Below are 15,037 nucleotides of genomic sequence, written 5' to 3'. Positions count from 1 at the left end.
AAAATTAATGATTTATCCAATCCTACTGTCCAGAATTAACAAACTCCTCTATCGTGCAGTGTCAAAATCGTTCAAGGGGATTTCCATAGAGCATCACGTGTTAGAAACAGTCTCTATAGAGTCGCCACAGTGGGCTGATCACGTCATGAGAATGACACAGTGTTGTAGCTTCATAATGAGTTGACTTTATAGCGAACGAATAGGCACATACTGTAAATGTAACTAACTATTCCCCTCAAACACCACATTGTGTCCAAGGGTCAACAAATCTCACGCAGAGCGTTACCGATACTTGAGACGTTCCTACGCAAATCCACAGTCTCGTGCAGATCATCCACATCCTCCCATGCTAGAAAGAGGTTAATAGCCATCCAAGAGTAAACATCCACACGGCTCGCTGGCACTTTCTTCTGCCCGAACTCGCTAAACACGGACACTCCACTCCACCATTGGCTCCACCGATTCTTCCCGGTTTTGCAAACGCAATCGACTATGATTTACACGCGTCTCGCGGGATTTCAGACGACGCATCGAGCAATTACTCAAACCCCAAGCGTGACGGGCTACCGTTTCCGTTCGATATATTAATATAATTTGATGTCATCACACCCGGGCAGGCAGACAGGGCTTGCAGACAGGCGGGTCCAGGGCATTGGAAAAACCGTACCGAACGCACTGCCCTTACCAGCATAAGAGGAAGAGGAAAACGGGGGGGTTTTCTGCAGATGAAAGGCGACGTGGAATTTGCAGCAAAACATGCATCACAAACAAGCCGTTGCATCCGGTGTGCTGCGCGTGTTGGTTGGAGCACAGGAACGTCCCAACGTGCCCGCTCACGGTGTGCGGAGATAAATGACGCTTAAATTACCATGCGGAACACAGGAATCCGATGGCGGAAGCCGAGGAAGTCGCATCAGCAGCGAGCACATTTGTGGTTTTTGGTGTTAGGTTCGCCTAGGTCCGATCGCTCGGTGCACACACACACCAGACGAGTGGTGCATTTAAAAATAATGTTTGCCAATCCACGAAGGCGCCTGCCATTGCGGTGGCAAATCGGCTGAATTCGCAGGGTGAAGACGTGTGAGTACAACAACAAGTACGCAACAAATCTGACTTTGAAAACAACCATTCACTGTCCCTGGCAGCAACAGTGACTAAGATGCTATTTATCACTTCCACACAAACCCACAACCGGTTGCCGGTGAAACGTTGGACGTGAAAATGGATGATTCAAAAGCGATCATGACCGTGTTGCGAATAGTTCATTGGTACCCCCCGCGGTAACGAGCTTGCCTTTGATATTTGAGCCTCCCATGACGTGCTGTTCGTTGTTCGGGAAGAGCAATTCCAAACACCGCGCCTACTGTTCGGTACGTCACAATTAATAAACACTCACTTGCAAAAGGAACAGTATCTCGCCGTCTCGCACACCGAACCAACGACAAAGAGTCGCGCGAGGAAAAGCGTATATTGCACAGCGAGGAAATAAAAAAACTGTCACTGTCCAACACGGCACGATGACGGTTCTGCCCACACGCACGGATCCTCGAGACGGAAGCATTTATCCACACACAGCGCGGAACGATGATGAGATTAAGTGTTAAATCCGCTCCGCTTATTGCACTGCTGTGTTGTTTCCCACCACTGGTCGGGAACCGTCGCACGTCACACGCGAACCAAGCGTTTTCGTTTACTTTGTCATCGTGAAGATCTTGCGTTGTCGATGGTGGACCTCATACCGCTCCACCCCTTCGGTGGGGGATGGGATACGAGATGGGAAGAAAATTTACGCCACTTTTGACGCACATAGTGCCGGTTTTCACTCACTTGCACAACCAACACGGACGAAAATACAAGCTATCCGGAGCTCTGTTCTGCGATATGAAGTCCCGGGGTTGAAGAACGCCACCTTGTCGGTTGACTATGAGCGAGAGTGTATTCACCTTGGGGTTTTAGTACAACGATCACTAGCGCACACTAGCACGGTGTTGTTTCAAGAGCGAGGATATTGAGGTACTTTCTTCTAATTTCACTACATACACTACATTTAGTACACTTTTAGTACAAATGTTCGATCGTGGAAAGGATCGTCAAACACACACCACACAATACCCAGTACCACAGGACACACGGGGACACGCCGGTTTTTTTTCCGGACCAGACCAGGACCGTTCCGATGGTATGGTCGAATCGCGACTGCCGGCTACAGCACCATTCGTAAGTGTGTCCCTCAAACCGGCCTAGCCAGCCGCAAGGCGTCGTGTGTTTGCGAGGAAAAATTATAAATACTACAACCGAACCAAAAACCGACGATACTCGGTGGAAGCGTTCGGTGCCCCGGTGCTAGCACGAACAAACGTAGAGCAAGCAAATACAAAAAATGGCCACAAACGCACACACTTCGATACACTTCGCGGTGAATGGGACGCCATGGTAAACCCGAAACGTGGTCCATCAACGTGGGGCCGGTTTGGGGTGTCGTTGAGTTTGCAATTTTTTTGCATAGTTTCTTCCCAGTAATCGTAGCGTTTGAGGTTATGTTTATGGTTTTTTTTTGTTGTTGTTGGGCGGAAAATGTAAGCAAAAAATGCAGCAGCGATCGTTTGAGCCGGTCGTGAAAGATCGCTTCGAAATAAGGATTGGGGTGTGGGAATAGTGATGGGAATTGCGTTCCGAACCTACTAGGTTCGTTCCGTTCCTGCTGTGGAACGATCAAACCTGTTTTTTTTTTCTATCGATACAACAACCTCAAGAGGACGATGGTCTACCTTTTGCTGCTTTCCTTAACCTTATTTACCCGTAGCTGGATAGTCAGTCCTGCGTACGGGAAATAGGTCCGGATGAGATTTTGGATTGGTCCTTTCGTGTGAATACCGGCGCTGTTACCATCATGCCCAAACGGAAGACCGTTAGATGGGGTAGAAAAATTCAGCAGCATTGTTGTTACATCTCAATTTGGACCCATCTCGCTCCCTCCGGCCATGTGGACGACCTAAAAGGACTTTATGGGCTGGGTTGTCCGGTGTCATTCTCATGACGTGACCAGCCCACTGGAGACTGACGAGTCTAATCCGCTGTACAATGAGTTCGCCGTACAGCTCATATAGCTCGTCATTATAGCGGCTCCTCCATTGTCCACACATACGGGGCCAAAAATTCTTCTGAGCATCTTCCTCTCGAACGCGACGAAACCCCTTTCGTCAATTTTGGACAAAGTCTATGCCTCAAAGGCGTATGTGAATACTGGAACTATATAAGTTCTATCTATAGAAAAATAGATGGAAATATGCAAGTCAAATATCTGTAGAACGATTAAATAGATTACCGCTGATGATGAAAATATAAAACTTTTGCAAGTAGGTTCATTGAACCTACTAGGTTCGTTCCGTTCCGTCAAGTAAAGGCCCTGATTCCGTTCCGATAAAATGGATCTTTCCCATCACTAGTGTGGCTGAATATTCTGCAATTGGCTTGCGTTGGGTGTTTTTTTCGCAGACGGTTTGGAGGTATGAAAATCCACAACCCATCGTCAGCGGAATTGAATACGCTTGCAGGTTTGTTGAAGTTGGTTGCGAGATGGACGTCATTTTGGAAAGTCAGCAGTAAGTGCTAGAAATGGCAGAATATGTATCTCCACATGGACGCTCTGCCAACATGAGGCGATAAATGATTGGGGCACAGCTGTTCCAAAAAAGCTGTTCCGACCTCATAAAACACCATCGATCAAACATTCACCACTTGATGACTCATTGGTGAGCTAATTAGCACGACATCCAGATTCCATCTTTCTTTGTCTGCCCAAGAAAGAAATGGAGTCTTTTATCACGTTGTGGGAAGTGGAAAAACACGTCCAATAAATCGAAGCACTTTATGTTGCAGAACAAACGAAACTCCAAAGTTCGTTGACAACATCTTCAGTAAGCAATAAAATCATCCACACGAGGAGAAGGGAACGTCCCTGGCTGCAGTCTGTCCGCTCCGCACGACTGCACAGTGCATCGCCCATTTCGCAAATTGGTCACCATTAATAACAATAAAGGTAATGATTTCATAACTTTCGTGCAGTCACGAAGCCACTAGCTTCACCTAGCCGACCGTAACGTCTTCATGTCGAACAGCACCGGGCACCGGCGTGGACCAAGTGTAGGAGTTAAATGATTGGCCAGCCTGGTAGATGGCGAGGAATGATGCGCGAGCTGTTTGGCTATGTGTTTTCCGTCACTCCATTCTATTTCTCGGTGATCGTTAGTTTCACCATTTCACCACTGTGTCCGAATGTTGCAAGAAGCTTAAGTTTTCCACCGAGAAAAAGTAGCAGCCCCGCTCACGGACGTCCCTCTGGGCGGACGTCCATCAGCGGGTTGACACGGCGATGGCAACTTCGCGCCGATGATTTGTTTTCTGTCGTTCTTTGCCAAAAAAAAAAGCTGAACGGCTGTAGCAGAATCTTAAATTCCGGTTGGATGGAGAAATTTTGTTGAGACGAAAATAGGAATCCCGCACCATCCTTCGTGTGAAGGGTTCGCTCGTTGACCGCCGGATATAGATTAAGCTTAGCGAAACCCGGTACACAAATCGGGATCGCTTGCTGAGGTCAGTAATTGGGGAGGAATCAATGAAGATCGCCGATCTTCCATCTCCGCTTTAATCGATCTAAAAGAATGGCCAACCATTCTGAACCTTGTGCCACGACGGTGACATATGGTCAATTAACGATACGACATGGCGATCAAAATAGCAACAACTACACAAAAAAAAAACACACTGTGAGAGAGAAACCGTGTGTCCCCATATGGCACCGGGGGTGTAGACCACCGCACTGCTCTGTTTAATGTGTGTTTTCGTTTCTTCCCAAGGCAACAGCACAATAAAGCCACAAGTGAGCGTCGAGCGTCGATCGTAAAAGACCATGCGTCGCCATTGCCAAACCAATTCGACATTTGTGGGAAATCCCGGCACCGTTCCACCGGGGTGTTTTTTGGGGGTTTTTTTTCGGTATTTTCGTAATGCGTGCATGATTAATCGTGCTCAATTAATCTGTCCTGTCACAAGAATGCGCTCGAACCGATCGAAAGGAAAAAATGTCACCTTGCCACTATGGGGGTTTGGTTGAACCAAACTCCACCCAACGTCACCAATTGCTATTGGAAATATATGGGAAAATCATGCGTTTGATTCTTAGCCGCCGGTACGATCGAATAGTGGGCAAGTTTAAAAATAAACAATATTAACTCCCCAGTAAAAAAATTAGAATGCGAAAACAACGGGAAGGGAAAACGGTCGGAATGTGATATGTGGAATTTCAATATCCAAAAGACCACATGCCAAGGGGTCCATTCTAGTTGTGTGTGCCTTTGCCCAACAACTCAACAGAGGATGAATGGGGCCATTTAAGCACCACCAGGCAAAAAACCATCACCAGATTGCTTGCGAATGGTGATCGAAACACGCGTAGTACGTGTGTATGCGTACGCGACACTAATTGTCCGTAACCGATACACAAGAAATTCAATCGTGGCGTGGAGCTCCCACTGCAACTGCTCAATTGCACACGTTTATTTATTACGCACTTCGCGCCGTTCTCGATCGGTGTCAACTGGCGGAGGCACGTTCGAGTCCAATCAAAAAAGGGTCATCCGTAGAAGATACACACATTTTCCTTCCTGTTGACGGGGCGAAAGTATCCCATCCGATGGGTTTTGGGTGAACAGCACGCGGTTCACGTTGCACACCGCACTACGAAAATTTCAGTCTGGGCGAATTTTCCGTTACATTAGGCACTTCGTTGCCCCATTTCCAACCCTTCGTTGTATCGCCAAAATTCTCATGTCCAGATCGTTGCGGGTGGTCGCCAAATTGTAAACAGTTCGTTAAAGCGGTACACGATGTGCGAGAAAAAAAAGAGCCCCCTTCGGGAGCAAAGAATATAAATTTAGCGATCGAGAGACACAACCTTTCAACGCCGAGACGCGCCAGTGCATCTCTTATCGTCGGCAAGGATCATTGCGAGTTCCGAAAAAATCACCTTCCAGAATTGAACTATCACCTACCATCCGATCTTTCGAACGAACCGGGGACACCACACACACACACACACGAAAGATGCCGCGTAATTATGCGCTCGTAAGCTCTGACCGCGACGACGCGATCCTACACCGTTGGATGCTGCAGAAAAACTAACAGCGAGCGCGTGAATGATTGCCGGTGTTTGAGACGGTTTAGCGCGGGTAAGTGTGTGTGCGTGGTGTTTCACAACGGCAAGCGCCACCATCGCTGAAAGTGTGGATGTTCGATCGCAATCGTGGTTTCGATCGGCGGTTTTCTTTTTATTTTGCTTTCCATGTCCCGCTCTTCCGTGTTCCAGACTCCGCGCGATCGTGTTCCGCATTGCATTAGAAGAGGTCTGGTTGAGTTGATTGTGATCTGTGTAGGGAGTGTAGCGCGAGGTATTGTTCTTTGTGCCGTATGGTATTGGGTATCGGCAAAAGTAGAGTTGTAAAGAATATGAATGATATGAAATTTAGCATTGATAGTGCTTGTGTATGCAAAACAAACGGCCCTGGCGTTTTCGATAGAGTAAATACAATGAGAAAAACATGAGTTTCTATTTTTATGAATATTTAAAATTAGTGGGTTCCGAAAAATAACAACAAAGCAGCATGCAAGATGTTTGATACATTTTAATTTTTATATCTTTCTTGTGTGAAACACTCCTGCAGTGCAAATGCAGCTCTAATACGGCGCTCCTATAGAGCTAACGCTCCTGCAGCCCTAATGCAGCTCTAATGCAGCGCCAATGAAGCGCATTTGTAACACACTAAAGCAAATCTAATCTAATCTAATCTAAAGAGCAGCGCCTCTGCAGCACTAATGCAGCGCTTATCTAGTGCTCCGGCAGTGTGAATGAAGCGCTAATGCAGTACCAGAAAAAATAACCATAGAATATGGGATTTAGCGTTAAATTGAACAATTTTTACATAGTTTATGTGGAAAAAAAGTATGTTTTAGCAATTAATAAAAACATGGTTTGATAGAATAAAGATATCCGAACACACTTGATACGGCACTTTCAGTGTTGCCAATTTAACAGTAATCCAAAGTTCCAAGTGCCCATCACTACACAGCCAGAACCAGCTGCTGACCATCTGCTCAGAATCCACATCGATTACACACATTTACAGCTTTCGTGGTAATCCGAAAGAATTTGTGAACTACAAATTAACATTTCGCCTTCACATTTCACTCCGACTTACCACATTTCGGTGATATTTTACCCGAAACGGAACGATTTACGCAGTTTTCAGCACAGTACGTATCGTTTCACCGCATCACGTAGCAGTCTTCAACTATGAGTTATAAACTCTCTGACAACGAAAGAAAATAAACCATGGAAACGGCTCTTCAGCAAATAAAACATTATTCCTCACTGAACGTAAACGAGTGTCGATTGATAAATTATAAGAATTCGTGCGTAAGAAAAACTAATATTTTTCATTTTTAATTTTGTTTTAACTACATTTTATAATTGCAATCCCATCGCAAAATATATGGGAACGTATGAAATTCAAGAATTCCGCTGTACAGTTTTATGTTTGTTCTGAAACGTTCGTTTTCTGAATTCGTTCAACTCTCTCGAACGGTACGAAATAACCTTTTCCTGCTGGTTGCCCTACCGTAGCAATTGGTAACCTTCCTGACATACACTTTGCGTAGAACTTGCCAGCGAGAAAATTCGTGTGCGATCAAACAACAGTGAAAGCTAATCACCAGATCACCAGTGTCTCAAAATCGTTTCAATTAACAAAGATTGTGTTTGTGGTTATAGGATAAACGCGTCCCAAAAATCACGGAAACCCTCCCGTAACCCCACGTCGATCGATTCGATCGAAAACAACCCAATAGTGCGTTTAGCAACAAGCGCGTCTCCCGCGACCAGCGTTGTCTCTTCCGACCCGTCCCCGGTGACCCAGTAAAGAAGCGAAAATGATGGAAAAATACAAGTCTTCTTTAGGCAGCTATTTGTAGCCTGGTGTGTGCGGTTGCAGAAGGGTTACAATTTTCCTCATCTTGCTGTGAGCGCGCTCGAGTAGAAGAAAACTGAACCGAAAGTGTAGATGCGCTACGGCAAATGGTGCGTATTTTAAGTTCAATTACATTCCGAATCCACCGTACAGCGTCAGCGGACAAGTGAGCAAGCGAAAACATAAAGAAAATCTGTCCTGTGTGTATGTGTGTCTCCGTGTGCGTATTGTGTAGTTGCGAGTGCGTAAAGTTTCGTTTCGTTGGACTGTGATTTACTTGAGCCGGAGTGGCCCGCTTGCTTTCGAAGAAAATGCGTTAAATTTTTTTCGCATCCAGTGAAACGTGTGTTGCAAAGTGTGTGTCACACGACACCAAATATTCCTGTCCCTTGTTTGGGAGCGTGAGTGAGTACGTGATTTATCAACCGACACTGGAGGGCAGCATCAACCTTGATTCTATCAAGTGCTGAAGGTCAAACAAGGAGTTCATCCTCGAAAGTGCTATAATTCTTGGCCTCAGAATTCTACAAACAGCAAGTTTGAGTGTGTGTTTTGTGCACAAAATTATAAGCGTCCTCAGCGGATTGTGTGGAATTGATGATTTGACCGTAAACAAAGAAAGGTTCAACGAATACGGAGAAAAACTTCCGACCCTTCCAAGAAGAAGAAGCCCTCTTGTGTACAAACGAAACGGGTCGAAGCCGTTTCTACAATATCATAGTGTGCGTGAAACGTGTGCGTCATCTACGTGACCACCAACACACAGGCGCAGCTTGACGCAGTGCTGTTTATAAGTGTGTTTTTCTTGTTGGTCTCATCTGCCTTTCGTCACAATTTTGGTGTGCGGAAGGTATCGTTACGTTCGATTCGGACTCTCCCTGAACTCTGGTACGTTGCGTTGGAACAAGGGATTAAGCGAAAAGCTACTTCAAGGTGTATCAAACACCGTCGTCCTGCAAAACTTTAAGATACACTACTTGCCTCCACTACAGCCGGCAAGGGCAAGACACGCTTTCTCCGTGCTTAAATGTGCCCGCAACCGGTTGCTTCCGTCGTCGTCGCCGTCGCCCCCGTCACCAGCAACAGCATCCATATTAGTAGCCGTATTCATCGACACCACCACCAGCATCAGCAGCAGGTCGCGAGCGCGAAACTGTTCAAGAAGAAGCTCTGCGTTCACCCGACCACCATGTTCAGAATCGCCGTCAAGATCAACCACGGCCTGATAAGATCGCCCAAGATGGTCAAATACTCAGCCGCCCCGTGCCGGAGTTGTTTCGCAGTGAGCCCGCTGCCGCTGGTGCCACTGTACTAAGAAGGGGTGGACATTCTGACCCTTTTTCTAGCGCTGTAGCCAATTTGGCCAGATTTTAAGGAAACACTGTAGCTTGTAAGCAACCATAAATAAGGCATCGTTTAATAATTGGTTTGGTGAAACTACAACAACAACGAGTAAAGCAAACAACAGAAGCCAGTGCACGCTTATTTAGCAACGCTTAGCAGAGTGAAAAACAAAGCGAGAACAAAACATCATTCTCTCTTAGCATCGAAGTGTACTGTGGAGTATTCACACGCAACAAATATCGAAGGAAATATTGTTCAACAACAACGGAATAAAAAAAAAGGCATCCAAGAAATCCGCGTATACACGAGAGGAAGACGCGACAACGACGAACGAGTTTGATAATCTTCTCTTTTAGCACTTATTAAACCCCCTTATTCGGACAAGATGAAACTCCTCGAAAGTACACGGTTCGAGGCGGTCAACAACAAGCTGCACATCCAGACCGGGGACAGCACGATTTACGGCCGGATCGAGTCATACTCGTGCAAGATGGCGGGAAACGATAAGGCACTGTACAAACGTTTCACCTCGGAACAGTCGCCGACCGATCTGCAGGCCCTATCGCCACCGCAAACGCTGCAGGACATGTCGCCGCAGATCCTTCGCAGCAGCCTGTCCGGCGATGAGGGTGTCACACTGTGCGATACGATTTCGCGCAAGACACTCTTCTATCTGATTGCGACGCTCAATGCAGCGTTCGAGCCGGACTATGACTTCAGCGAGGCTCGGGTAAGCGAATGATGGCCAGGAGAGAAATGCGCCTTTCTTAGAATAAACGTTGCCCTCACGGTATCGGTAATGCGCATTTACGAATTTCCACTACATAAAAAAATGTCATCCTTACGACAGAACCTGAAACGTATAGGATGAAATTTCTCTCCGTCCACTCTCTTGGACGACGAACATGACGAATTTGTTTAGTTTTGCCTCCCTCCGGCAAAAGGATAAACTCACATTTGACCTTGTGTGTAGGTCGGAAAAGTCTTTATATGTTAGCACAGCTGAGTGGAAAAGGGACCAAAAATATGCGATATTTTGAAACGAGATGAGAACAAGGCAAAGGGAACAGAGAGACTGTCGGCTTGTTTTCAGCTGCGTACACAACATTATCATACACGTACACTGGCCGCGCAACGGCCAGTGCCTCTCTGCGGGGGAAACTTCTCAACCGTCAACCGCTCGAGAGGTTTTGTATTGGTAAACATTTTGGTCGGTGCCGTTTTCGGGCGGGAAAACGTTTGCCACGGTATCCTTGATGAGATGGGATGGGATACCGTGCGCCGAATTGATGCTACCGCCTGATGGTCATGCTGCTATATTTATAGTGTGTTTTTCGTACGAGAAAAGCGGCTGTGTCGTGTATTTGCGTCATATTTTTTGCTGGGTCGATATAATTGTTTTGGTAGTTTTACTTGTCCGAATGCTTTCTTTTCGACGGTTAGAAAAGGGTTTTTTTGTAAAGGAAAATGAATGATTCTTTTAGACTATTTTTAATGTTTCTCACTAGAGAGTATCGACGATTCTTTTTCTTTATTCCGTTACAAATACAAACGCTCGATAACAGACATATTTTACCGCCGCTTTCAGAAGCGCACCACAAACTGGTTATTGACCCTTATAGATATTCCTACGTATTTGAACGATACCTTAAAAAGAGAAGTGAAGAAATTACAAGTTCCCTGTACATACCTTATGCTACAGTTGGTCGTCGCAATGGACAACATGTCCTATGATCAAGTTGCCGAAGATTCCACACCGCCAAGCGTTGATGCGCTGATGTAATCAACCACGGTGACCATTAGTGGTTGGTTCACTTTCCACCACAGCACAGTGTGTCAAAAGAGAGCTCGTTGTTAATGGGACAAACCGGATTCGGCTGCAAAAGACGATAATATAATTACGTTCGTTTTACGCTGTCTGAAGGAAATAGACTCACTGTGAACCATCGCTTATCTCAAATGAATTCATTTATCTTACATCTTACATATTTGATCTAGGCTTTTTACAGCTGGGTAGTATCGGTGGCATGGGTCAGTTAAGATTTTAAGAGATTTCGTTTAAAATACAGTCAACCTTCTCATAATATTTGGAACAATACAATGTTACAAAAATACCCATCGAACGAACTAAATCTTGCATTAAAGCTTTTGAGCTGTTGAAACTTTTCTTTTTTTACTTCTTGCTGTCCAAGTTGAAGTCAATGAATAAACTTTGACGGGAAATGGAATGTTCAGTAAATGATCAGAACAATTCCACCAGAGAATGAATGTACTGGTTACGTTGGCCGCTAGTTGTAAACCCCTACATAATACTATAAATACGTTAAAAAAATGCTAGTATTCTTTTAATTGTTATCAAACAGTTGTAAATTGTAGTAATTTGAGGTTTAAGTTATATTAGCGTGGATTAATTTCTTTTTATTCTTAATAGTACAATGAAAATAATTATCACTTGTTTGGGAGTGTATTTTTTGTACACTGTGATCGTACATCTAGTTTGAATGAAAAGCAAATTACAGAGTAACAATGAGGCGAAGATCTATTAATTCCTTCCATCCACATACATTTGTACGGAGTACATTGAGTGTTTGAAACCTTGTGTTTGTGGGTGCAATTGTTTTCCCATGGAAAATGTTGCACAGCATCTCAACTTTGAATAAATTTTCCACCTCCTCCATGTACTCTCTTGTCTACGAGCGATCTTTTCGTTCGATCTCGCTCAAACCCCATCATTGATCGCCGAGTACATGCATCATGCTAAACAATCTGTTTTCTTCGCACACTTTCAGAGTCATGAATTCAGCAAGGAACCATCGCTGCAATGGGTGTTGAACTCGATCGAGGGCAATCTGGGGCCGGTGGCTGGCGAACAGTACAGCAAGATCCGTCACGCCCTCTGGACGACGATCGAGGACGAGATTTCGCTGAAGGACTGCGACATCTACAGCTACAATCCCGACCTGAACTCGGACCCGTTCGGTGAACCGGGCTGCCTCTGGTCGTTCAACTACTTTTTCTACAACAAGAAGCTGAAGCGCATCGTTTTCTTCACTTGCCGTGCGATCAAGTAAGTTTTCTCTCGTCATGCGCGCCTTTTTTCAGGCGGTTTTGTTGATATTTTTGTTAAATAGCTTCCTTGTCTATTTTGTTTTCAACGTTGCAAACTCGCGCTAAAGGCGGGTTCATTTGGTACGGTTGAAAGGTTTTGTTGTTTTTTTTTTTGCGGATGGACATGGTCTAGTGATGCCCGGTGGAAATACCGCAAAAATTCGTATCCAGTCACATTTTGACTTTGTTGTGGTCTTTTGAACAGTTTGTTTCATGTGATACGATTACATGAAAATAGAAAAGCACGAGTGAAATTTTCGACGGTGATATTTCCCTTAATTAGTCGAATTTTTAGTCAATGTAGTTCACGGTATATTATTGCCTTTTCACAATTTTATTAGCTAAAACCGCACGAAGTGAAACTATGCTAGACACATGGTTTGCCATCGAATGCATATTTAATCCTAAAATAGCAACGCGTTGCACGCAGTTTCGCTCACAGCGTGGGCCATAACGCGTCCCTCGCGTCGGATATAAATGGTAGCCGGCATAAAATTGTGGTTGCAAAACAAAACAAAGAAAATGGTGTCTGCCACACACTCTTTCGCACAGATACATATTTCATCAGGAAGAAAGGTATGTATCGAACGGTTTATGTTTAAGCCAACGACCCGAGGGTTGCGGTGGCAATAGTGTCGTGGTGGTGTCGTTACGCGCGAAAAGAAGATGATTTGCGCAAAACTAATACCGCCCGAGCTTGTTATTGGATGACGCCTAAGCGAGGAGCGTGTAATAGTAGCTCTGTGCTCAGTCTGACAAGCGCAATGCAATTTGTGTGTTTTTGTCTTTTGACCCTTGAAAAGCAACAATTTTCTCGCCTTAAATGTTGTACGCGCGCGCCCGTTTGCTTCGGAGGTAGGTTTGCAAAGCGTTTGTTATTTATAGACAGCATTGATTTAACAAAACTCTTCCACCCCGTGGTCTCTTGGTGCAGCCATTATTAGAAGGTCTAGGTGGCTTCTTCTACGTAGTATTGGATTATGGGAACTGTAGCAAGCGTTGATGATTGACATCATTAATTGAAAACTGAGCTTTAGTTCATGTAATAAACAATAAAAACATTAAACATAGTCTAGCGAACCCCGCAATTTTGCTCGTTTCTCTAGAGCGTCGTGGTTACCGAGCAACCAACATCAAAGCAATCTTGCCACATTGAAAACTATCAGCGAAACAAGAAGCTACGTTTTGTCCGAGAAGGTTAACCAAGCCTAGCGAAGAGTTCATTCTCCTCTTTCTAGTACAAGACCGCTTTTCGACCGGTAGTTTAACAGGCAGAATTGCCGCACCAAAACATGCTTAACGTTGGTTCATTTATATGTAATGAGTTCTAATAAAATACGCTAAGTTTGTAACAGGTCTCCTTTGCATAAGTTAAACTTTCTCACGTTTGTTTACACGCGTTCGGCGTTGACGGCCAGAATTCAACAAACAAAACGTGCCTAATAAATAAGTCCACAAACACACAGTCCCCAGTGTGGGACACGCGGGATTGCCAATGTAAGCAGAAATTAGTCTTTTGCGATCGATTTTCTGTGCGTTCTATTATGTGTCGCTATAAATAAATGCACTACTATAGAGGCGTGTATATACAAAGGCATTAGAGACTAAGCTAAATAGCAAGCCTTGCGTTTTAACCGCACAAGTGACATTTCCACCCGATTACTATTTCCGCATCAGTTTATTTCCCAGTGAAAATTTTTTCTTCAATCCGCAGTTTTTAATTTATACCTCTCTCTGTCTTCTTCTCTTCTTTTCAGTTCGGTTTATGTGGATTCTGGATTTTCGAGCGATTTTGCTATGGAGGACGAAGAATGTTACTAAAGCATATAATTCTTAAAGAGCACGGACAATTGATTGGAACATCAACTGGATGACGAATAATTTGCAGTGCATCTACGAAATTTTTCGTTTCGTTCGTAGGTCTTTATTTATAACAATTTCTACATTATTTGATAGTTTTTCATGTTTTCGCGACACTCGTCTGACATTTTGTGCTTTTTTTATTTTCGATTTTCCACCAAAACGGACTTAGAAGAATGTTTTGTTTTTTTTTTTCAATTTAAAGTGAGATTTTCTTGTCCATGTGCATGTCATGTTTTGTGCAGAACAAGAACGATGAGCTCTTACAACTTAGCATCGCTCAAAAAAGGCGTAGAGCACAAGCTTTATGATCGTAGATTACATTACTTGATTACATTCAATATTCCTGATTTGAACTTTTCTCTCCCTTTTCAACAAACTATACTATATGTTCAAAGCGAATTAACTGCATAGTTGGACCGTTTTTGTATTAGTGTGCGTGTTTCTTTTTTTTTTTTTCAAACATACTACGAATGGATCTTAGGTTAACATTTTGTTTGTCTGTGCAAGATTGAAAACCACGACTGTATGAACAATATTTCTTCTCGATATATACAATGTAACGCTGGTGAAATACACCGAAATATGCAAAGTTGCAACAGCAGTGCACAGAGAGAGAGAAAGATAAGTAGCAGAGCACAGTGCTATTGCTGAACGCATCATGCTAAGTAAAACGTATTTGGCAAAAAGTAATAATAACACAG

General features: G+C 44.3%; 1 protein-coding gene across 1 annotated transcript; it reads left to right on the top strand.

Annotated features, from left to right (window-relative positions):
- Positions 1-9,750: 9,750 nt before the first annotated feature.
- On the top strand, positions 9,751-14,294 carry LOC128711959 (repressor of RNA polymerase III transcription MAF1 homolog). Its single transcript, XM_053806850.1, has 3 exons — positions 9,751-10,095; positions 12,155-12,432; positions 14,231-14,294. The coding sequence occupies exons 1-3, from the start codon at positions 9,751-9,753 to the stop codon at positions 14,292-14,294; spliced, it is 687 nt and encodes a 228-aa protein (XP_053662825.1).
- Positions 14,295-15,037: the final 743 nt, after the last annotated feature.

This window comes from Anopheles marshallii, chromosome 3 (genome assembly GCF_943734725.1).
Source record: "Anopheles marshallii chromosome 3, idAnoMarsDA_429_01, whole genome shotgun sequence".
In the NCBI taxonomy this organism is placed as follows: domain Eukaryota; kingdom Metazoa; phylum Arthropoda; class Insecta; order Diptera; family Culicidae; genus Anopheles; species Anopheles marshallii.
Note: the sequence above shows the minus strand (reverse complement) of the source record. Positions and strands in the feature narration are given on the sequence as shown.

What these genes read in the sequence shown, in the direction of transcription:
- LOC128711959 (XM_053806850.1), top strand. Translation starts at nt 9,751, where the DNA reads ATGAAACTCCTCGAAAGTACACGGTTCGAGGCGGTCAACAACAAGCTG. An exon ending in ATGACTTCAGCGAGGCTCGG is followed by an intron (nt 10,096 to 12,154) that starts GTAAGCGAATGA and finishes GCACACTTTCAG; the next exon opens with AGTCATGAATTCAGCAAGGA. An exon ending in TTCACTTGCCGTGCGATCAA is followed by an intron (nt 12,433 to 14,230) that starts GTAAGTTTTCTC and finishes TCTTCTTTTCAG; the next exon opens with TTCGGTTTATGTGGATTCTG.